We start from the raw sequence: 25,415 nt of genomic DNA, 5'->3' as shown, positions 1-25,415 counted from the left end.
AGTGCAGACCTCTATTCTGAATTCGAGACACATCTCTCCAAATTCCTAATCAACATCTCCATATGGATGCCTAATAGGCATCTCAAACATAACATTCCCAAACTGAACTCTTGATTTATCTCCCCAAATCTGCTCCTCCTAGTCTTCTCCATCTCAAGAAACAGCACCTCCACTTTTCCTGCTGATCATGAAAAAGCCCAAGAGATATCTCTGACCGCTCTGTTTCTGTCATGTCCTATGTTGAACCCTCAACAAATCCTATTGCCCTTTCCTTCTAAGTACATCCTAATCCAAATCATTTTCATTTCTCACTTGTAGTATACCAACATTCCTAACTGGTCTCTGGTTTCTGCCTTTGGCCCTCTTTTACCTCCCAATCAGCCGTTTTGTGTGTATTCCCCACACAAAAACCACAGATAACCTTCTGAAGTATAAATCAAGAACTTGTTATCCTCAGCAATAGTAGGCTAACTGAGATCAGTCCTACTATCAAAAACAACTAAACATGCTGGCTTAAAAGCAAAAAAACCTTAGCAACATTGAAGAGCTATAAGATAGTATATAATCACAAGGCCAAAACTGAAATAAAACAGAAACTCCAACAGGTAAGTAGAGAACTGCAGGAACAGTAGGTTCTTTTATCTTAAAGTCATTTGACAATCCAGGCAAATCTGAACTTTGGTTTCAATGTCTTCACAATGAGAAGAAAACAGAATTAAAAGCACAGAGCTCATCCAAGGTGGAGTGTTTACAGGAGACCCTCTTCACATTAAGTTGGAACCACAAAGGGCTACATACTCAGGATTATCCAGAAGGAAGAGCTAGAAATAATCAGCCCTCGCATGGACTTACAGTCGGAATTCATATCAAATGGATATTCCCAAAAACCAAGCTGTGAATTTAATTTAAATTAGTCCCTAGGGAGGCAACAAATGCAAATCCTCTCTGCAGAAAGGCAGCTTCATTCTAGGTCTCAAATTATTTCTACCAATATGTTTTTCAAGCACAATGAATGGCACATGTGAACACAAAGCATGATGAGTGAGAACCAGTAAAATATAATAAACACCAGAAAGGGACAAGTCAAAACTTTAGATATTATAATTATCAAACATGAACATATTAAACATATGTTTAAAGAAAGAAAAAAGGGCAAGTTTGGAAAGATTTGCAAGGAATAGAACACCATAAAAGGTAACATGACAGATTTAAGAAAGAACCAAATAGAACTTCTATAAATAGTAAATACGGATATCCACACATATACACACAGATATAAAAAATTCAAGAAAACAACAGACATAAATCCATATGTCTAATAAAAGAATATTACAATGTTTATAGCAGCACTATTAATAATGGGCAAAAAATGCAAACTACCTAAATGCCAATGAACAGCAGAATGAATAAACTGTGGTATATTAACACAAGAAAATACTAAATAGCAAAGAGAATGACCAATCTACTAATCACACAAAAATACAAATGAGTCTCACAAACAATGCTAAATGAAAAAGGTCAGAAACAAAGAGTACCTACCTTATGATTCCTTATACAAGTACAAAACATATAACAATCTATGCCGCAGAAATTCAGACTACTCTAGAAGAAATATGGCTGAGAGGAAGCAAAAGAGGGGCTTTTAAGGTACTAGTAGTTCTGTTTCTTGTGAGAGTGCTGATTACACAGATATATTTGGAAAATTAATCAAGTCATATTGCTATGATAGTTGCATTTTTCAGTGTGTGTTACACTTCATTAGAAAGTTTATTTTTAAATCAAGGGACTGGTTTTAAAGTAGAGTAGACATTGTTTAAGAGAAAATTAGCAAACAACAAAATATATCACTAGAAATTATCCAGAATGCAACACGAAAGACGGCAAGACAAAAAGTACATAAAAAACTAAATTAAGAACATCAAGCATACATTTAACTGGAGAAGGAGAAGAAGGGATGAACAAAAGAAATGTTTAAACAGATAATGGATGGAAATTTTCCAGAATCAGATAAATGATAGCACTCAAAAAGCCAGAAAATGCCAACCAGAATAAACAAAAAGAAATCCATACCTAGCTACATCATAGTAAAAGTATACAACACCAAAGACAAAGAGAAATATCTTAAAATCACCTAGGTAAATAAAGGACTCATGGCTATAAAGGACTCATGGCTAATTTCTGTACAGCAATAATGAAAGCTAGAAAGCAACAGAACAATATCTTCAATCAGCTGAAAGAAACTAACTGCCAACCTAGTAAACACACAATGAAAGTATCAAAGAATAAAGATAAAGGCATTTTCAGGCAAAGAAAAACTGAAAGTATGCCTCCAACAAACTATCACTAAGGAAAATCTACAGGATGAACTTTAGGCAGAAGAAAAGGAATCCCAAATGGAAGGCTGAGATGCAAAAAGCTACACAGATGGCTGGGCGCGGTGGCTCACACCAGTAATCCCAGCACTTTGGGAGGCCAAGGTAGGTGGATTGCTTGATGTCAGGAGTTCAAAACCAGCCTGGCCAACATGGTGAAACCACGTCTCTACTAAAATACAAAAAATTAGATGGGTGTGGTGGTGCACGCCTGTAGTCCCAGCTACTCGGAAGGCTGAGGGAATCACTTGAACCTGGGAAGCGGAAGTTGCAGTGAGCCGAGATCAAGCCACTGCACTCCAGCCTGGTGACAGAGTGACACTCCGTCTCAAAAAAAAAAAAAAAGAAAAAGAAGTAAGGCTAAGTAGAAAGTATAAAACAAGATGGCAAACTTTTTAATTTGCTTTTTTTATTGTAATAGCTTTTTGGGGAACAGGTGGTGTTTGGTTACATGACTAAGTTCTTTAGTGGTGATTTCTTAGATTTCGGTGCACCCATCACCCAAGCAGTGTACACTCTACCCAATGTGTAGTCTTTTATCCCTCATCCTCCTCCCACCCTTCCCCCCGGGGTCCCCAAAGTCCACTGTTAAGATGTTAAATTTTAAATCAAATATATCCATAACTGTATTAAATATAAAGGATTAAATGCTCCTGTTAATAAAGAGTATCAGATTTAATATTTTAATCTACCTATATGACACAAAAAATCATGTAAAGAGAGAAAGACTGAAAGTAAAAACATACACAAAGATATGACAGGCAAATACTAATTAAAAGAAAACTGGGCCGGGCACAGTGGCTCATGCCTGTAATCCCACCACTTTGGGAGGCCGAGGAGGGTGGATCACTTGAGGTCAGGAGTTTGAGACCAGCCTGACCAACATGGTGAAACTCTATCTCTACTAAAAATACAAAATTAGCTGAATGTTGTGGCACATGCCCGCAATACCAGCTACTTGGGAGGCTAAGGCAGGGGAATCACTTGAACCCAGGAGGCAGAGATTGCAGTGAGCCAAGATCACGCCATTGCACTCCAGCCCGGGTAACAAGAGTGAAACTCCATCTCAAAAAAAAAAAAAAACTGGATGGACCTGGCATGGTGGCTTATTCTGTTCTGTAATCACAGCACTTTGGGAGGCCAAGCAGGTGGATCCCTCCAGCTCAGGAATTTGAGACCAGCCTGGGCAACATGGCAAAACCCTGTCTTGACAAAAAAATATAAAAATTAGCCAGACATGGTGGTGCATATCTGTAGTCCCAGCTACTCAAGAGGCTAAGGTGGGAGGATCACTTGAGCCCAGGTGGTCAAGGCTGCAGTGAGCTGTAATTGTGCCACTGCCCTCTAGCCTGGGTGACAGAGCAAGACCCTGTCTCAGAAAAAAAAAGGAACGGAAAGGAAGGGAAGGGGGAGGGGAGGGGAGGGGAGGGAAAAGAAAAGAAAAGAAAAGAAAAGAGAAAAGAAAAGAAAAGGAGAAAAGCATAGAAAAGAAAAGAAAAGGAGAAAATCATAGAAAAGAAAAGAAAAGGCCGAGCACGGTGGCTCATGCCTACAATCCCAGCACTTTGGGAGGCAGAGGTGGGCGGATCGCCTGAGGTCGGGAGTTCAAGACCAGCCGGACCAACATGGAGAAACCCCATCCCTACTAAAAAAAATACAAAATTAGCTGGGCACGATGGCACATGCCTATAATCCCAGCTACTAGGGAGGCCGAGGCAGAAGAATTGCTTGAACCTGGGAGGCAGAGGTTGCGGTGAGTCGAGATCACACCATTGCACTACAGCCTAGGCAACAAGAGAGAAACACCATCTCAAAAAAAAAAAAAAGAAAGGAAAGGAAAGGGAGGGAGGGAAGAAGGAAGGAGGAAGGGAGGGAGGGAAAGGAAGGAAGGAAGGCAGGAAGGAAGGAAGCTAGCTAGCTGGTACAACAGCTTTTAACATGTACAGATTTTTTAAATATAATTATCAATATCAGATAAATTATACTTTTAAAGACATTACTAGAAAAAAGTCACTTCATATCAGTACAAAAGTTCAATGCACCAGAAAATATGTAACAGTTTAAAAACTATGCATCTAAAAAGATTGTCTCAAGATATATAAAGCAAAACTCTCAAAACTAAAGTAAAATATAAACAGGTAGAAAATAATATTGAAAGATATTTATACATTTCACTCAGTAATTGACAGAATAAGCAGTCAAAACATCAATAAGGATATAGAAGTTCTGAACAACAGGATTAACAGGATACCTTGATCTTAATGGACATGTATATAAAAATGTACCTACCAACTGCAGCATACATTCTTTTCAAGTACATGAAACATTAACATAACAAAAGCTGACTATACACTGAGCCACAAAGCAAGTGTCAACAAATTTCAAAGGAGTAAAAATCTCATAGAGCATATTCTCTGACCACAATGTAATTAAGCTAGGTATCAGTAATAACTAAAATTTCCCCATGTTAAGAAACACACTTCTAGTTGAAATTAGAAAATATTTTAAACTGAATAAAAATCATAAGATTACATATCAAAACTTGAAGGATGCAGCTGAATAGTACTTCGAGAAAAATTTAAGGCCTTAAGTACTGTATTCAAAAGCAGGAGACTGAAAATTAATAACCTAAGTAGCTATCACAATAAAACAGAAGCAGCAAAAAAGTCCCCACAAAATTCCAAAAAAGTAAATTAAATAATAAAGAGAAAGACACTGTGAGACGAAAACAAACCTCTGGGGAAAAATTATAACAAGGAAAGAAAGGCATAAATAACACCAGAAATAAATGGTGATACCACTACAGATCCTGCAAACAGGATCCTTATAAAAATTTTATGCCAGTAAGGATATTTATGAACACTTTATACCAAAAATTTCAGAGTTAAACAAAATGGACAAATTTCTAAGAAAACATTACTTACCAAAATGATTCAAAAAGTAAGTAGAAAACCTAATTAGTCCTATAGCCATTAAGAAAATTGCATGAGTGGGGCCGGGCGTGGTGGCTCACGCCTTTAATCCCAGCACTTTGGAAGGCCGAGGCGGGTGGATCACAAGGTGAGGAGTTCGAGACCAGCCTGGCCAACATGGTGAAACCCGTCTCTACTAAAATACAAAAAATTAGGCAGGCGTGGTGCCACACACCTGTAGTCCCAGCTACTCAGAAGGCTGAGGCAGGGAAATCACTTGAACCCAGTAGGCGGAGGTTGCAGTGAGCCAAGATCACGCCATTGCACTCCAGCCTGGGGGACAGAGTGAGACTCCATCTCAAAAAAAAAAAAAAGAAGAAGAAGAAGAAGAAAATTGCATGAGTAATCAAAAATCTTCCCACAAAAACTCTTCAAGACAAATAATCAGACTTTTCCAAAATAATTATCAAGGTGAAAAACAATGAGAGGAAGAAAGAACCTACAAATTAACAAATTAACAGAGACTAAAAGAGATATCACCTAAGTGCACTATACAGACTGTGCGTAGATCTTAATCCAAACAAAACTGAAAAAAATCTGAGACAACTGTTAGACAAATTAGACTATAAACTGGAAATGTGATAGTATTAATGAGTTATTCATTTTTAAGGTGTTATAATGTTTTGTGGATATATTAGGTAAAAGCAGGGGGTTTATGTTTTATGGATTATATGATATTTACAGGTGGTATATGATGTCTGGATTTGCTTCAAAATAATCCTAGGTGGGAGGGGGAAAGAGGGAAGGGTATGCTTCATATGTTAGAAATTGATAAAGATAGCTAACAGTTGTGTGGAAATTCCCTATTCTGTTCTCTCTATATATGTTCACAGTTTTCTATAATACAAAGTTTTAAAAGAGTAAATCCAAAATCAACATGGTACTCCATAATCTGGTCCCTTTTGCCTCACCTCCTCTCCCTGTGCTCCAGGCACACTGTAACAACCTAGTCACACTTCTGCCTCAAGACCCTTTCAGAGGTCATTCCCTCTGCTTAGAACCCTCTTATTCCAGATGTGCACATGGCTAGCTCCCTTGTTTCTTCAGAGACCTCTTAGCTCTCCAGGTTCTTATCAGAGTAGTCTTCCCTGTCCACTATAAAATCACACACATGATTTTTTTTCTATTTCAATTAGAAACATAAGCTTCTTGGGGAAAGAAATTCTGTTCTGTTTACTCTCATTCCCATTACCTAGAGCAGTGACTTAATATATGTTGAATGAATATATTTATGTTGAATAAAAGTAAGTAATGAATTTAATAAAAGAATATCTTTAAAAAATTCTAGAACCCATATGTTGTCAAAGCTTATGTAATTTACTTTGTATCTGTTCCTAATTTATGCTTCATCTCCATTATTTCTACCATGAAGAGATCAATAGGGTAACCTGGTCTTCTAACAGCCAAAACAGAATCCACCACAACCTGAAAGAGAAATGAATGAGAACAGTTAAGTTATTTGGACTACTAAAATAAACCAAGGGCCCAAACAATCTATCACCAGACTAAGGAGATAAAAGCCTTCAGGATTCAAAACCTAGGGCAAGACCAATATGTGCCACTTTACTATGGATGCTAACAATAGCCAATGCCAACAGACACTTTAGAGTCTAAAGAAACTTCAGAGATCATTAGGTCCAAACCTTTTATTTTACAGATAAGGCAACTGAGATAAGACCTTAAGAAGTCACAGTTTTTAAATAAGATCTAACAGCTAGTAACAGGGCCGGGACTAGAATTCAGGGCTCCCTAACTGCCCAGCGACTACTCTTTCTATCATACCAAGACTATCCAAACTTTTCCACCAAAGGACACCTTAATGGAAAAGAAGGAAAGGTAATCTAAGGTAATAGCTCCAATTTGCTGGCTGTAATAACAGGAAATGTTAAAGTCTCATGTTTTATCGTGAAAAGTTTCCATGTCATCCCATAATATGTTCATCTCAATGTAAAAATAATGTTTTCCCCCAAAATTGTAAAGTAAAATTGACACTCCAGAAAGATACGTCTCATTTATTCTGTCACATATGACCAGGGATATACAATTTAAGAAGCACAGCACAACACGTCTTATTGCTTAGCTCAGAAAATGATATAAAAATAATAAATAACTGCAGAAATTAAGGGCTAAGTTATAACTACCCTAAAATATACATAAAGCAGAAAAAACTGTATCTTAGAAAACTTTGCCTGAGGTGACATAATATTTTATTTTAGAGGCAAATAAGAAATAGGACAAAGGCCATTGGATAGTGAGAATATCACTGTTTCTGTAACTCTAAAACAGAATGGGTGCCCTAGCAGCATGAAGATTTGGGGCCATTCAAGTACTCTAACAGCAGAAAACACAGCAGAGCCTTTCTTCTGACTCTGCTCATCAAGAAATTGTCTGATCTTAATCTGATTTCCCAAGTTGTTTTTTTTAACGGTAAGGAGAATCGATCAGAAACAACTCAAGTATTCCAGTACATTTGGCATTTGTAGTTCTCAAAGTAAATTATTAAGGTAGTATTCTGCTTTGTATGTCAATGTCTTGTGAATTTGTTTCCTAAGAATTTATCATTCTTCCTGGTAAACAAATATATTCAAGTTTCAGAAATTACAAAGCTGAAAAAACAATAATGATATCAAATCATTGCCACATGATAAAAGCCTTCCCAAAATATCCAGCCAATCTTGTCTTTATATAAAATATATATATATATATATATATTTTTTTTTTGAGACAAAGTTTCACTCTGTCACCCAGGCTAGAGTGCAATGGCATGATGTCAGCTCACTGCAACCTCCCCCTCCCTCCCAGAGTGATTCTCCTGCCTTGGCCTCCCAAGTAGCTGGGATTACAGGTGCCTGCTACCATGCCCAGCTAATTTTTGTATTTTGAGTAGAGACAGGATTTCACCATGTTGGCCAGGCTGGTCTCAAACTCCTGACCTCAGGTCGTCTCCCCACCTCGGCCTCCTAAAGTGCTGGGATTACAACCATGAGCCACCGTGCCCAGCCTATATAACATATATTCTACCTTTAGAAATAAACAAAACACTGGCCAGATGTGGTGACTTCATGCCTGTAATCCCAGCACTTTGGAAGCCCGAGGTGGGTGGATCATTTGAGGTCAGGAGTTCAAGACAAGCTTTGGTAACATAGTGAGACCCCATCTCTACTAAAAATACAGAAATTAGCCAGGCGTGGTGGCACGCACCTGTAATCCCAGCTACTCGGGAGGCTGAGGTAGGAGAATCGTTTGAACCTGGGAGATGGGGGTTGCAGTGAGCTGAGATCATGACACTGCACTCCAGCCTGAGTGACAGAGTAAGACTCTGTCTCAAATAAATTAATAAAAGAAATAAACTAAACAAACATACATTTCCAATATGTGAATATTAATATATTAATATATCATATCACATTTCATTATATTGGTAACCTTATCTACAAGGTACACTGCTAAAACAACTATCTTGTGTGTCACCTCACATAATAAAATATGGACTGCTAGGTTTAAAAAGACCAGTATACTATTCAAGAGCTTCCACAGGAGATGATCTGCAGGCAGCCAAACCTCTCCCAACTTTCAAGTCACGTTTAAAAAAAGGCCTAGTATGATACTTCTGAAAATTACAAATACTGTTCTGACCAGTCAAATCTAATCTACAGTTAGGCCTATACAATAATTGTCTGTCTTCCATATTTTATGCCCAAAAAACCACATGAAATACTTGATTATCTTACAGAAAAAGAAAAATATCACCATGCATTAGGCTATATTTGTTCTGAATGCAAAAGTTTAATAACATACCTCTGTTAACACATCAGCCAGTTCAGCATGAACTTTAGTTTGTAATGATGTTCTAGCTACATCTAAGAGGATTTTTCTTTTCATCTCCTTTGTCACTTTAACTTCCTCCAAAACTTCAAGTGCTTTTATCTTTGCAGCTTCAAATCCTTCAGCTATTATTCTAGGGTGCAGGCCCTGTTACATCAACATAAAATTATAAATTATAAAATAAGTCACCCAATGTAAAAGTAACCAACCTGTCTGATTATTATGTCCAAAAAAAGTTACTCACATTAATGCCATGAAATATAAGTGTACATAATTTATAAAAGTCATTTTAGTGCTTCATACTTGAAATAATCTCAACCTTAACAGTAAGGCTTCAAGTCTAGTATAAAAAATTACAGAAGTCCTTTTTATTTCCAAAAATTATGACTACATTGTTGTTATGTGGTGCCCTTCTGAATGGGCACACATAAAAAGATTCCTTTCAATGCAGAGGAAAAGAACCACCACTGAATTGGGGAAAAGTGGCAGATAGAACACTGTGGTGTCTACCACTTCACCAAGTGATCAAAGTTAACATCACAATAATGAGACAGACAGGCGTCACATGCCTGCTGACATGATGCATTCAGTAGAACACAACAGTTCTATGGTATTTCGGCCAACAATCTGTAACCTAAGTTTAATTGAGGAAATAGGCAAATCCACACTGAGGGACTTTCTACAAAATAAATGGCTTAAAAGTAGCAATATCATGAAGCATAAAAGGCAGCTCAGGAACTAGTCTAGCTTAAAGGATACTAAAGGAACACGACAACTGAGTGCAATGCATGAACTTAGATCTTTTTTTTCTATAAAGAGCACTATTAATATAAGTGGTGAAGTTTGAATAGAATGCAGATTAGATAACAGTAATGTATCAATGTGTTAACGTTATTATTAATTTCCTGGTTTTTATAACTATACTGCAATTATATAATTCCCTGGTTTTAAGAAATATACACTGAAATATTTAGATCATGTCTGCAACATACAGTTTAGAAAAGAATAAGTACACTGATACTAAGGAAGAGAACAGGGCAGGCAGGCAATGAGAGAAATGAAAATGCTTGAAGAATCTGGGTAAAAAGTATACAGGAATTCTTTGTAGTATGTTTGCAACTTTTCTATAGGTCTAAAATTATGAAAAAATATTTTAATAGTATTTTTTGTTCCATAAAATAATACACAAACTTTGTGAAAGCTAGCACTTGGTCTAATTCATTCCCTTACTACTTTTCTTTACATCAATCCTTAATAATCTTTAAAAGTTGACATTGAGTATTTGTGCTAGACATGACTAAGAGTTTTACACAAGTTATTTAATTCTCTAGCCACATCATGAAGTGGGTATTATTATTTTTTTTTCCTATTTCACAGATGAGAAGACCGAGGCTTAAAGGGATAATGTAATTTGCCTTAGATCACCAAGATAATAAGAAGTGAAACCAGGTTGTTTAAACCCATGAGACCTGACTTTAGAGCTTATGTTATTAACCATTTTCAAAAATGTCTTCAAGCTAGGACCCCACAATCTCTCATCCAGACTACCATGAAAACCTCTGGTCTAGACTCCCTTAAAACCATCCCCCAAATACTTAAAATGCCAACCTGACCATATCAGTCATTAGTATGTTTCTGTTTGGTCTGTAATACCACTGGATGAAATCTAAGCTTCTTGGTTAGCATACTACATGCCCTCTGATCTGGCTCCCACTTCCCTCTCCAGTCTCTTCTCCACTACTGTTCACATCACCTGAAATTCCAGCAACACCAAAATGCTTGTAGCTTCATACAACACCATGTTGCTTGTCTTCTCTGTGACTTTGCTTATGTTGTTCCTTCTGCCTGGAAAGCCATTCTCCTCACCCCTTGCTCTTTTGTCTGGTTCACTCCTCCTCATCCTGAAGATTTAGGCCAGGCCTTACTTCCTCCAGAGAGTTCTTCCTGACTACTTCAGGCTAGTTTAGGACGTCCCTCCAGCGTCAGTGATTCCATCATATACTGTGCCCGGCTCTATCACTGCACCACCACAGAGTTTCATAATGTCTGTTAGCATCTCACCCTTGCCAAACTCCTTTCTTCCTAACCCAACCCTAATTCAGTTTGGGTTTCCCTCTCCCACTTGTGCTTTGGAGAAAGCTGATCTTATCCCCAGCTCAAGGAGTGGATCCTGATTAGTCTAAGTCAATTCCCATAAAAACTGTTACTGGCTTGGGATGGACATAATACTAAAGTTGGCCCAATCATACTAAAGAAAAGCCTCCTGAATGGCTTTATCTTGCCCTCTGCCTAATTTCCTCTGACAGTCTTTCTTTGCTCTCCTCTGTCCTCTCTCTCCTCTCTCCTCTCTTGTCTCTCTCTCTTTCTTTTAGAGACTGGGTCTCACTCTGTCACCCAGGCTGGAGTACACTGGTGAAATCATGGCTTACTGCGGCCTCCACCTCCTGGGTTCAGGCAATCCTCCTGCCTCAGCCTCCCAAGTAGCCAGGACCACATGCAGCATGCCACCAAGCCTAATTTTTTTTTTATTATTTCTAAAGACAGGGTCTCACTATGTTGCCCAGGCTGGTCTCAAATTCCTGGGCTCAAGTGATCCTCCTGCCTCAGCCTCCCAAAGTGCTGGGATTACAAGCGTGAGCCACTGTGCCCAGCCAGTCTTACTTTCTTTTTCTTTCCTTTTTTTTTTTTTTTTTTGAGATGGAGTTTCACTCTTGTTGCCCAGGCTAGAGTATGATGGCACAATCTTGGCTCACCGCAATCTCCGCCTCCTGGGTTCAAGCAATTCTCCTGCCTCAGCCTCCTGAGTAGCTGGGATCACAGGTGTGCACCACCACGCCTGGCTAATTTTGTATTTTTAGCAGAGACAGGGTTTCTCCACGTTGGTCAGGCTGGTCTCGAACTCCCGACCTCAGGTGATCCACCTGCCTCGGCCTCCCAAAGTGCTGGGATTACAGGTGTGAGCCACCGCACCTGGCCTCTTACTTTCAAGATGGAAATACTCTTAGGATGAAACAGCACTGTGAGTGGAAGAGGTAAGAGACAAATAACCTGTGTACTTGATGACTGAATTTTGTTATCACACAACCTGACAGTCTGCCTTATCTCTCAATTTTCTATTATGGGAGATAATCATTTCCTTATTGTTCAAGTGAGTTTTAGTCAAGTTGTTTACAGCCAAAAGTATCCTAAGTTGCAAGTACTGAATTAATAGAAAATTCCCAATACTAAACGAAACACAGAGAATCATTTTGACTAGGTTACTCTTTGCTGAAATGGTCCCTGAAAGAGAGAAAAAATTCAGATATGGAGAAAAGAGATACTTAATTAGAGAAAGGTAGAAATGTACATGATGTTTTCTGAGGCCAGTGAACGGAGGAGTCTGGCTGAAGTAGATGATTTATAAAGAAAATGAAACTAGAAAGGAAGGTAAATTCACAATAAGGAAAACCTTCAATAATTTTTCTCCAGTTGTTTTATAAAGGTGCATAATTTGGTTTCAACTTTATCTATGGTGTTTTCTTTCTTAATTACCCATGGATACATGGGTAATTTTTTACTTTTTTAGGTCCGTTAAATATTTCATTTTTAAAAGAGGTATATAATTCCAACGAAAGGCATTATTTTGGCCAACAAAGTTCATTATTATTTCCATTTATAATTGTCCAAGAATATCTTAATTAAAATTAACTGTTTAGACCAGGCACGGCGGCTCATGCCTGTAATCCCAGCACTCTGGGAGGCCGAGGCAGGTGGATCACCTGAGGTCAGGAGCTCAAGACCAGACTGGCCATGATGGTGAAACCCTGTCTCTAAAAAAAATACAAACATTAGCCAGGCATGATGGCGCATGCCTGTAATCCCAGCTACTCGGGAAGCTGAAGCAGGAGAATTGATTGAACCTGGGAGGCGGAGGTTGCAGTGAGCCGAGATTCTGCCACTGCACTCCAGCCTGGGCGACACAGTGAGACTCCATCTCAAAATTAATTAATTAATTAATTAAAACAAAATCAACTGTCTAAAACTCAACCATTTTACTAGTTAAAAAAATAATTTGCCATTCAAAATAACATATAAACTGTGAAATTCTAATACCTCAGAAATGTACAAATCAGCTTGTTTTAATAACTCTCCAATAATTAGAACATTTGAAGTAGTACCATCTCCTGTGACGTCATCCTGAGCTGTTGCTACTTTTGCTATCAAGGAAGCTGTTGGATGTTGAATTTGCTGGAAAAAGCAAGCAACAGATTTAAAAAGACAGGATGAGATAAGGAAGTAGGTCACCAAAAGCAAGATAACCTAGGGGTCAGTAGCAAAATTAAAAAATGAAATAAGCTTCATTCTACAAGTTTACAAGTTTTGTATTATCAATACCTAAATGTCAAGTCCAAAATTTTAAAAGTGACAGGTAATGAGGCCTGAACATTTCATAAAAGTCTTTGCTTCAGAATGCAATGACATTTCTAAAATAAGATTAAATCATTCAATCTCAAAATGAATACATGTATTAAACTTGCAAAGGATATTTTTATTTTTCCATAATTACAAAGAACATAAGGCAGTGCCCTTAAAAGATATTATTGATTTATAAGTATGCCTAAGTATACAAAGACTTGGAAACAGCCAAAAAAAAAAAACTTTTTTTTTTTTTTTTTTTTTGAGACAGGGTTTCACTCTGCCACCCAGGCTGGAGTGCAGTGGCACAATCTCATTCACTGCAGCCTTGGCCTTCTGGGCTCAAGTGATCCTCTCACCTCAGCCTCCAGAGTAGCTGGGACTATAGGCGTATGTCACCACACTGAGCAAATTTTTTTTTTTTTTTTGTAGAGACGGTTTTCACCATGTTGCCCAGCCTGGTCTTGAACTCCTGGGCTCAAGCAATTTGGCCACCTCAGCCTCCCAAAGTGTTGGGATTGCAGGAGTGAGCTACCACACCCGGCCAAAAAAATTTTTTTATTGAGGTCTAATTCAACAGTCTTCAGCATATCTCAAGACTGCAGTATTTAGCTCACAGCCTTGGCTTAAAGATACACAAGTTCTACTATGCTTCTAATTAAGGCTTATTAAGGTTTATTAAAGTCAGCAGCATCAGCTCACCATCTCATCGAGCAGCACATTGCCATCTTTGGTGAGTTTGATGTCACCTGCACCAGAAACAAGCCTGTTCAGAGAAGAATGATATTAACTTCATGTGGTAGGAAGACACTCCCAGTGCTTGCCACTCCATTATCCTTAATAGAGGGAACTGGGCTCGGAAAACTTCCACTGTACCATGGGAATATGCCATGGTAATTACCACCATTTGCAGCTCACAGAATCATTTCTCCCCAGATGGACAGCTTATGGAGATTTCATTCCAAATGGACCATTTACAGGTTTAAAGATAAAAGCACTTGATGAGTTATGAACAGTGGTTTGGTCAAAGAATACTTGGAAGTCTACAAAGCACAAATTCGCAAATTTCCTGCAGGTTTTAATTTTGGTGAATGTTTTCATTCATTCAGTCACTCAACTTAGTTTCCCTCATCCCTGCATTTATTAGATCACCAAGTTCTATCAATTCTACTACCTAAATATCTCTTGAATCTGCCCCCTTCTCTCCATCTCCACTGTTATCAGCTCTACTTTGGATGGCATCCGGATATCTCCAAACTTAAATATACCCTCCACACATTTTTCTTTCTAAAAGGCAACGTGATTCAGTCAGTTCCCTGATCAAAAGTCCTCCAATGATTTTTATGTTTTCTATCATTTTCAAGTTAAAATCCAAACACAGCAATGACATACTTGACCTTTCCCAATATCTTCCCTGCCTCATCTACTTTTCCACAAGCAAATCTTCTGGTTCCCTTAATATACCATGTTTTGTTTTGTTTCTGTTGGATTTGCACCATTGGTCTTTCTTATTCCTGAAATTACTTTGCCCAGGCCTTTACTCCCTCTTCCAACTAGTGAAGTCTTATTCTTCTTTCAAGACTGATCAAACATGTTACTTAAGATGCTTTTCCTTCTGCCATCAGTCCCTTTCCTCAGCATAATCATATGCATCTATATATAATTAGCACATCCTACTCTACCACATCCGTCTCTACCACATCTCCTTAAGAACAGAAACCGTTATCTTGATCATTTCTGTGTCCCAGCAACTGGTACCTAAGTGACTTATTTTACCATTAATATTATTTTGTTCATTACTATGAGGATGTGTCTCTCCTCTTATACCCTTTTGCCCTCACTGGTCTCTTTTCCTCACTCTTGTCTATAGAAAAGGGTGCTTAATATATACTGAAAAGATGAATAGATATGAACAACCATAGACACGGGGTATTCAAGTAGAACTTGGATTTGACCCCATGCCTTCCTGGCTCCAAAGCCTGTGTCCTCTCCACTACATTGCCATACAAAAAACAAAACTACTTGTTGAATTTATGGACCAAGGGTATACAGTCTTAAAGAGCAGAGGAGTTAAATGCTTTGTTTCCAATGAGACACTAAATTAACTGACTTTCTAACTGCATATGAACCTTGACGACAAGTCGGGGGTGGGGGAAGCGCCACAGCTTCACTCCTGGGGCCCTCTACTAGGGGAGGCTTTCCTCCTCCACCTGCACCAGGCGAGAAATACCCTCAGAGCAGGGATGAGAATGAGGGAAATCAAGCTCGCAAGAACATCCACAGCGCTACGCGGACGCCTGCCTCAGAGGGCGACAGGACACCAACGGGCCCCTAGCCGCGTAATGGCCGCTCCAACCGCTGTCTCACATTTTCATGGTGCCTTTAGGACCCAAGTTGGACCGCAGCACATCCTGCAGCCCTCGGGCGGCGCATATATTGACAGCCAAAGCTGCCTGGGCCCGCGCCACCTCAGCCTTGGAGTTGACGGCCTTTATCGCAGCCATAGCCTAACCGTTCAGAGGGAGAAAAAAAAAAAAAAAAGCCTTAGTCGCGATTCTGAGCAAAAACGGCAATGCGACGCCACGCTCTCTTGAGCCTCGGCCAATCATCGCCCTTACCGGAAGTGACGTTATCATGCCTCGCCCGACGGAAACCAGAATCGTTTTGGGTCTGGTCGCCAAGATGGCGTCCTCCGCCTCCGCCCGGACTCCGGCAGGGAAGCGAGTGGTAAATCAGGAAGAATTGCGGCGGTTAATGAAGGAGAAGCAGCGTCTGAGCACCAGTCGGAAACGGATAGAATCTCCATTCGCGAAGTACAACCGTTTGGGGCAGCTGAGTTGTGCCCTGTGTAACACTCCGGTTAAGAGCGAGCTCCTGTGGCAGACTCACGTCCTGGGAAAGCAGCACCGAGAGAAAGTGGCCGAGCTGAAAGGCGCGAAGGAAGCCAGCCAGGGTTCGCCCGCCAGTTCAGCGCCTCAGTCCGTCAAGAGGAAAGCGCCGGACGCAGACGACCAAGATGTCAAGAGAGCGAAGGCCACCTTGGTGCCTCAGGTACAGCCCTCCACATCTGCGTGGACCACCAACTTGGACAAAATAGGAAAGGAGTTCATTAGAGCGACTCCCAGTAAGCCTTCAGGACTCAGTTTACTCCCCGATTATGAAGATGAGGAGGAGGAGGAAGAGGAGGAGGAAGGAGATGGAGAAAGAAAAAGGGGGGACGCCAGCAAGCCGCTCTCCGACGCACAGGGCAAGGAGCACTCAGTTTCCTCTTCACGGGAGGTAACAAGTAGTGTGCTGCCAAACGATTTCTTTAGTACTAATCCTCCCAAGGCCCCCATAATTCCTCATTCAGGGTCAATTGAGAAAGCAGAAATACATGAAAAAGTGGTGGAAAGGAGAGAAAACACCGCGGAAGCGTTACCGGAAGGTTTTTTTGACGACCCTGAGGTAGATGCAAGAGTACGAAAGGTTGATGCTCCAAAAGATCAGATGGACAAAGAGTGGGACGAATTCCAAAAAGCCATGAGGCAGGTCAACACTATTTCCGAAGCCATAGTTGCCGAAGAGGATGAGGAGGGACGGTTGGACCGCCAAATTGGGGAGATCGATGAGCAGATAGAGTGTTACCGACGGGTGGAAAAGCTACGGAATCGCCAGGATGAAATAAAAAATAAACTTAAAGAAATCCTGACCATAAAAGAACTGCAGAAAAAGGAAGAAGAGAATGCTGACAGCGATGATGAGGGGGAACTACAGGATTTGTTGTCTCAGGATTGGAGGGTGAAAGGGGCATTGTTATAGGGTTTTAAAGACCCAAGGTTTCTAACAGCCTCTGCTATTGTATAAAAAGTGCTGTCTCTCAGTAGTATAGCGGTTACTTCATGCCTCAAGATTTGCGTACCTGGATTGCTAAACTGGATTGTTGAGATAAAATGAGCCAGTGAGCTACAGCACTTTGGAAAATTTGTGTAACATGTTTTTGAGGTAAAGTTGTTTTTGAAATTTCTGAAGTGTTATATACCAAAATGCCAACTTTTCCACGACAGACTTAACTGTATAATTTCGTTGTAAAATCTGTAAGTTGTAAATATTGTACATAGTTAAATCTGTATTCTGTTTTGAATTTTTTTAATTAATAGAAAGACCAACCAGCAAACTTTCAGATGAATGCTTACTGTGGTATTTGGAATGTATGTATCTTCTGAACCCTACATCAAGTTGAAAAGGTTTGTTTTCTTGTTTCTTTGGTTTTTGTATGGTTTTTTAGAACACTTCATAAACACATAAGTCATTGTAGGTTAATCAGTTCTCTTAGTATGCTTTATTTTAAAAACATAAGAAAACTATATGCCAAACATGATCAGCCTCCCTAAACCAAAGTTTCTCTTGACCAGACCAATGATGGTCAGATGTGGTTGCACATGAGAGTCACCTATGAAGCATTAAAATAATTAAAGTGTCTGAGGCCTTCCCCTTCAATAAATCTGGGATTGGGCCCAGGCAACTGTGTTTTTTAAGCACCCAGGTTATTCTAATATATGCCAGGGTTAGAGAGTAACTGCCCTAAATCCAGAACCCATTTATGTTTTTCAGGTTTTTTCTTTTTCTTTAAATAACACATTCCATAAATTTGCTGTTTCTTGAATGAAGGAAAAAATATTATCTTTTATTTATTTCATCCAGCCTTAAATTTTGTTATTTGGTGGTAAATTAGGGTTCCTTGTTTGCGGGTCCTATCTATTGTAGAAAGAATATTTAAGTTGTCTTTCCAGCAGTAACAATTGGCTCTTGCTGGTCATTGATAGTTTAAATCACTCCTTCCTTTAGAGATTGAGGTACTCAAATAGGAAAAGGGAATTAGCAGTGTTCTGGAGTTGAAATGCATACAGCATATTCAAATAAAAGTGAGCAATAATAATAATAGCTAAGACCTATATATTTCTTAGTATGGGCCAGGCATGGTTCTAAGTGCTTTACATATATTAACTCAATCTAGTTTCCCTAAATTCTTTTTTTATGGAGAGGAGTACCAAGAGATAAGGTTTGAAAAGCCTTGAATGCTAAGTGAAAATTTTTGATGAAGTTCATATGAAAATGGAGGTTTTGAGCAAAGAATTACATCTGCAAAGAAGTATCATGGGACATTATTAACAGTATAAAGAATGGAATGAACACAGAGGGTAGAAGGAAGCTAGGAGCTATTTGAAAACTATATTTTCAAAAGCAAGGTGACAAGACTGATTAGCTGAGGATTGGGAGAAAAGGAATAGAAGTGAAAGCATGTCATAGGAATAGCTAAATTTTTTTTGTTGTTTGTTTTTTTTGTTTGTTTGTTTTGAGACGGAGTCTCGGTCTGTCGCCCAGGCTGGAGTGCAGTGGCGGAAACTCGGCTCACTGCAAGCTCCACCTCCCAGGTTCACGCCGTTCTCCTGCTTCAGCCTCGCGAGTAGCCGGGACTACAGGCACCCGCCACCACGCCAAGCTAATTTTTTGTATTTTTTAGTAGAGACGGGGTTTCACCGTGTTAGCCAGGATGGTCTCAATCTCCCGACCTCGTGATCTGCCCACCTTGGCCTCCCAAAGTGCTGGGATTACAGGCGTGAGCCACCACGCCCGGCCAGAATAGCTAAATTTTAGTGACTAGAAGTGGAAGAAGAAAAACAGGAGGGATAAGTATGAGATTCAAGATTTTGTTTGTATTTAGTGTCACTGCCTAAAAGGAGTTATCTAACACTTACTGAACAGTTGCTGTGTACCACAAATTATTATTAATAATTGTCCTGCTGCCTTTGGCAGTCTTCCTCCTTGAGCTGCTAGCTGATCAGTGATAGCAGCTTCTATTTGATGAGACACGGCTTGCTTGCCTCAAATGTGTGAACCCAGTGTTATCAGAATTTTCCCTTCATTCATCACTATTACTCTAGCAAGAAAGTACAAATATGGGTTTGAATGGTGGGCCCAGTACTGCCTTGGCCCACAATCTAGTGGAGTACTGTCCACTAAAGATAAAATGCGACTGGGTGTGGTGGCTCATGCCTATAATCCTAGCACTTTGGGAATCCGAGGCAGGTGGATCACTTGAGCTCAGAAGTTCAAGACCAGCCTGGGCAACATGGCAAAACCCCGTCTCTACAAAAAATATAAACAAATAATCCAGATGTGGTGGCATTCACCTGTAGTCCCAGCTGCTTGGGATGCTGAGGTGGGAGGATCACCTGTGCCAGGGAAGGTGGCGGTTGCAGTGAGCTGTGATTGTGCCACTGCACTCCCTCATGGGTGACAGTGTGACCCTGTCTCAAAAAGTAAAAAAATAAAATATAATGCAAGCCATAGATAAATTTTACATTTTCTAGTAGCCAAAGTAAAAAGAAGTGAAAGTAGTTTTAATGTGTTTTATTTCATCTATGTCCAGAATATTAATGTTCCAATATGTAATATTTAAAGATTGATTATTTTTACTACATTTTTGAAATCTAGGTGTATCTAACAGCACATCTCAGTTTAGACTGGCCACACTTCAAGTACTCAATAGCCATATGTGACTAGTGGCTACTATAAAGAACAGCGTAGATCTAAAGAGTAAGGTATCCAGGTGAAAAGATAAACATGCTCAGGAGGTAGTGAGCATCCAATTTAACTAGAGCAGAGGGTTCAGTCCTGGAAACAGTGGGAATTATGATTGAAAAGGTAGATTAGGAACATGTGGAGGAGCTTGAATGCCAAGCTCTAAGGAATTTGAACTTTCTAAGTTAACAATTTATCCTTGTAAATTGAGTCCTTAATTGTAACACAAAGAAGTGCTTAAGAAGTGCCAGGTGTGTGTTACTACTCACGTGAACCCCCGTTGGGCTTTTAGGACGGCCAAAAAGCCCTCAAAATCTGATTCTCAATGCTCTGTATTCCGGAGCAGTAGAAATGGGGCCCTGACCATAATCAGTGCTCAATGAATCCTTGTTGAATTTGAGGTCAGCGTAAGCAGCTATAGTAGCTAGTGCATCTTTCCTGATCCACTTATACATTGGAAAGCTCCATTATTATGCCTTCTCTGAGCTAAGTCAAATAGGTTTTGGCATTTGACTGAATGCCATCATTGTTCCTAAATTGTAAGAATTGGTCCCAAGGACTCCCTCCAGTCACTTCTCTTTTTCGAATGCCCCCTAATTCAGCCGTCATCACAATATAGAAGTGTAAAGGCTATAAAGGTATCCTCTCACCCAACTTCACTTATCGATTTAAATCAATACCCCTAACTTGAAAGAGGAAAAAAAAAATGCTGATCCAACTAGCCTTCAAATATATATGTGTCCAGTGCCTTACAATTTTCGTTTATTGATGGAAGTAATGACTGCTTTTTACACACCAGAGGACAAAATAGGCTATGAAATTAAAATTGCAGGAGAAAATGTAATTTAGGCCTAAGATCTTTAATAGTAACAATCACTAGATTAGTGTGTAGTAATGCAAAGAACCATGGAACAGAAGACCTGCATTCAAGTTTCCACTCTACTTTTTAATGGTTAATGAGCTTGGCCAAGTCACGTCTCTGAGCCTCAGTTTGCTCCACTATAAAATGAAGATATGTAATTCCTCACAGGGGTATGGTGAGAGTCCAGCAAGACATGGACTCATTCTGATGAACACAGAATGGAAGGTCTTAATGGAAATAGTGTATTTCCTGTCAAGCACCAATTGGCTAGCTGTTTGGCTAGATGTTGTGCCGGGGGTTTGAGTAAGTATTCATAGGAATGATGACTAGATAGATAACCTTAGATTGCTTTTTCAAACTAATAGTCTGTTAGCCTGCATAATACCAGGAGTATAGAAGATTTAAATTTGAACAAGGGCCGGGCTGGGTGGCTCACGCCTATAATCCCAGCACTTTGGGAGACCGAGGCAGGCGGATCACCTGAGGTCAGGAGTTTGAGACCAGCCTGGCCAACATATAGTGAAACCCCATCTCTACTAAAAATAAGTAAATAAATGAATACAAAAATTAGGTGGGCATGGCAGTGCACGCCTGTAGTCCCAGCTACTTGGGAAGCTGAGGTGGGAGAATCGCTTGAACCCGGGAGTCAGAGGTTGCAGTGAGCTGAGATCGCACCAGTGTACCCCAGCCTGGGCGACAAAGCAAGACTCTGTCTCTCAAAAGAAAAAACAAAGTTTGAACAGGGAAAAAAAAAATCTCAGAACTCCTCGCATTCAATTTTATATCTACATTTCCTTCCTCAGTGATCTGATCCCTTCCTATGGGTTTTAATATCACCTATGTAGTGAAGATTCCCAATTTATACCTCCAACCTTGGCCTTCCACCTAAGCTTCTGGCTTGGCTCAGTACCTACCTAACATTCCACTTCAAGGTTTAATAGGTGTCCAAAATATAATAACTCTCAAACAGAGCTTTGATTTTCTTCTCAAACCTGTTCTCAGGTTTACTGAGAACTTGTCTCAGTAAACTTTACTGAGTAAATTTTACTGAGACTTGTCTCAGTAAATGGCACCACTAGCCACCCAGACGCTCAAGACAAACCCTGGGGGCCATCATTCCTTCTCTTTCCTCTCCCTCAAATCTAATGCACTAGTTAAGTCCTGTCCATTCCACCTCTAAAATATGCCTAAAATCTGTCCACTTCTTTCTCCACTGGCCCTAGCCACCAACATCTCATTCATTGTTGCCTGTCCCCCTACCCTCATCACAATCTATTCTCACAAAGTAGTCAGAATGATCTTAAAATTTTAGATCAAGTCACTCTATCATTTAAAACCATTCATTATATGCTTCCATCACACTGGGGGGCGGGGTGGTAGGCAAGAAATCCAAGCCCTTATTAAGCCCACATGGTACTCAGGGATTGCTAATTCAAATGTCTACTGCTTACAAACTGATGACAGTAAGCTCCATTAAAGTGGCGTGGAAGGGGACAGGAGAGCATAACTGCTCTATGTTGAAAGCAATTGTTATTCAGGAATAATGGCCTGGCATAGTGACATGGCCAATTTGTTTTTTTTGGTTTTTGTGGGTTTTTTTTTTTTGACGGAGTCTCGCTCTGTTGTGCAGTAGCACAATCTCGGCTCACTGCAACCTCCGCCTCCCGGGTTCACGCCATTCTGCCTCAGCCTCCTGAGTAGTTGGGACTACAGGCGCCTGCCACCACGCCTGGCTAATTTTTTTGTATTTTTAGTAGAGACAGGGTTTCACCATGTTAACCAGGATGGTCTCATCTCCTGACCTTGTGATCCACTTGCCTTGGCCTCCCAAAGTGCTGGGATTACAGGCGTGAGCCACCACACCTGGCCCAAATTTTTTTTTTAACTTAAGAGAAATTGCAAGTCAGGATTGTTTTTTAGTGAAATATCAAAAACACTGTGGGCTGAGTGTGATCTGTGGGCCCCCACCTTGTAACATACCTCTCTGACTTCATCTACTACACATTTCCCCTTAATTCTCTATGTCCCAGTTCACTGGCTAGCTTTCTAGCCATCAGATGTGACATCTCAGGGCTTGTGCCCTTGTGGTTTTCTCTGCTTGGAATGTGACTTCAGATAGCATGGCAGTCTTCTCAGTCATTCAGTTCTCAGCTCTAAAGTCCCTTTCTCAGATGGCATAAACAGCCACCCGTCACTCACAATACTTTATGAATTCACTAAACTTATCACTATCTTAAGTTAGCTTGTTTATTTGTATCTAAGTTAACATCTCTCCCCAATAGAATGTAAACTCCATGAGAGCAGGGATTTTGTCTGTCTTAGTTGCAACCTAAAATAATGTCAGACACATAACAGAGCTCGGTAAACACCTGTTGAATGAATACCACCCACATAGCTGGAAGTTGCTTGGGAAAGTGGCAGAAAGATCAAGCTGACTACAGAAATCAGAACCAGCATAAAAGCCAGTTAGCAGCTTGAACAGAGGGCTGAGGTACTTTTTTCCAACTATGTGTCTTCCTTACTTCTCTGGCACATGAAGCCTTTACCTATTCTGAGCACACAACAGGGCAAGGAGGTATACACAACAGCCTCTAGGGTGCAATGGGCCACCTTCACAGTTAGCTGACAGGAATTCCTCATGGCACCAAATAGGCAAAGAGGGACCTCCATATGTCAGTGGGAGCTCTTGGGCAGCCTTGATACCAGAAGGAGGAAAGTTACCCAGTGGCAGGGCAAGATCACAAAGCCAACAAGCACTCACTAACCCCCAGCCATGCTCAGCCCTCACCATTTCATTTGGCTCACCCCTTGTCTCTTGGCAGTCAAAACCTTTCAGAGTGCATCTATGCACTCAGCCATCCTTCACTGTAAGTACCCCCAGTCTCTCAGAGGAGGAAACCAGGTCCATCTGGCTGCACCTCCATTTTGCTAGCAGCATTTGTTTAGCTTCAAGCACACTGGGAAGCCAAGAGTCATCTTTAGGGGAATGAGGAGGACCACACGAAGTGGTTGATGATGGTAGTGTTTGTTGTTTTCATTGTTGTGTATTGTTTGTTTGCTTGTTGTTTTGCCAAGTGTAGTTACAAGGTAGTATCAATCAAGCCAGCTGATCGGGTTATTAATAATAGCTACCATTGACTGGATACCTACCATATGGGTGGCACTATGCTAGGGTTTGGTATACACCATGTCACATCCTCAGAACCCTGTAAAGTATATGAAATCTTCATTTTACAGATGAGGAAGCTGAGGCTCTGAAGTGAAACAACTTACTCAAGACAACAATCCCAAAGCCCTTGTTCTTCCCACTATTACACTGCATCATTATTATTTAATATTAATATATACTTGCATAGAGTATTTTTTACTCATCAACTGATATGGTTTGGCTGTGTCCCCACCCAAATCTCATCTCGAATTCCCACGTGTTGTGGGAGGCACCCAGTGGGAGGTAACTGAATCAAGGGGGCAAGTCTTTCCTGTGCTATTCTCGTGATACTGAATAAGTCTCAGGAGATCTGATGGTTTTAAAGAGAGGAGTTCCTCTACACAAGTTCTGTCTCTTTGCCTGCTGCTGTTTACATAAGACATGACTTGCTCCTCCTTGTCTTCCACCATGATTGCGAGGCCTCCCCAGCCATGTGGAACTGTAAGTCCGTTAAACCTCTTTCTTTCGTAAATTGCCCAGTCTCGGGTATGTTTTTATCGGTAGCATGAGATCGGTTTTTTTTTAATCTCACCACCCCCGACCAAAAGTGAAACAACTATTATCACTCCATTTTAGATGTCTAATGACTTGTCCAAGGTCACTCAGTAAGTTAATCACTAAGACTAGATGTAACTTGATTTCCTAGTCCAATATATTTTCTATATTTAATAATAAAATGTGCAAAACATGACAGGATCCCCAAAATAGCAAGAATTAAGATGAGGGAAGTTTGCTGTCAAGGTTAAAGCAGTCCATTGCTTTTCACAATCCCTTGCTAGGCTGGGAAGTCCTCTTTGTTGCAGGGTGTTATCCTCAGATTTTCTCCACACACTCCCACAATACTCTGCCTTACCCTATTTCGCCAGCAATAAAGTGTGTACTCCTTAGTGGTCTCTGATGGGAGGAAGAATGATGATTTCAGTTCTCAGAAATCCCAATGGGAAACAACAGTTACAAAGTGCCCTGTGATCCACCGCTTTTTGACAAGGTGACCTTGGGCAAGTCACTTCACTCTTAGTTTCCTCAACTATTAATATAATCCAAGGAGAGTAATAGTTCCTGTCTCCTAAGATTAAATGAGTTAAACGCATGTCAATGCTTTTAGTATAGCACCTGAGCCATACAGTAAGCACTCACTAAGTGTTGCCTGTTATTATTGTACTGTATGATTTCCGTATTCTAGGAGACTGCCCTTCCTCCATGTGACCATCCGCAGA

The 25,415-nt window shown here is 40.1% G+C and overlaps 2 protein-coding genes across 8 annotated transcripts in view; one reads left to right on the top strand and one right to left on the bottom strand.

Annotated features, from left to right (window-relative positions):
* The window catches only part of CCT6B (chaperonin containing TCP1 subunit 6B), a 54,184-nt gene that overhangs the window by 17,371 nt on the left and 11,398 nt on the right, over positions 1-25,415 (bottom strand). Inside the window, 5 exon segments of one of the 7 annotated variants that reach the window (NM_001246643.1) lie at positions 6,666-6,769; positions 9,143-9,316; positions 13,262-13,396; positions 14,267-14,330; positions 15,932-16,189. In NM_001246643.1, coding sequence (NP_001233572.1) covers positions 6,666-6,769; positions 9,143-9,316; positions 13,262-13,396; positions 14,267-14,330; positions 15,932-16,068 — 614 coding nt within the window. In that variant the 5' untranslated portion in view covers positions 16,069-16,189. 7 annotated transcript variants of the gene reach the window in all.
* On the top strand, positions 16,227-24,322 carry ZNF830 (zinc finger protein 830). Its single transcript, XM_016931999.4, has 3 exons — positions 16,227-17,548; positions 17,704-17,790; positions 24,228-24,322. The coding sequence occupies exon 1, from the start codon at positions 16,247-16,249 to the stop codon at positions 17,363-17,365; it is 1,119 nt and encodes a 372-aa protein (XP_016787488.2). The 5' UTR covers positions 16,227-16,246; the 3' UTR covers positions 17,366-17,548; positions 17,704-17,790; positions 24,228-24,322.

Source organism: Pan troglodytes, chromosome 19, assembly GCF_028858775.2.
Source record: "Pan troglodytes isolate AG18354 chromosome 19, NHGRI_mPanTro3-v2.0_pri, whole genome shotgun sequence".
In the NCBI taxonomy this organism is placed as follows: Eukaryota; Metazoa; Chordata; class Mammalia; order Primates; family Hominidae; genus Pan; species Pan troglodytes.
Note: the sequence above shows the minus strand (reverse complement) of the source record. Positions and strands in the feature narration are given on the sequence as shown.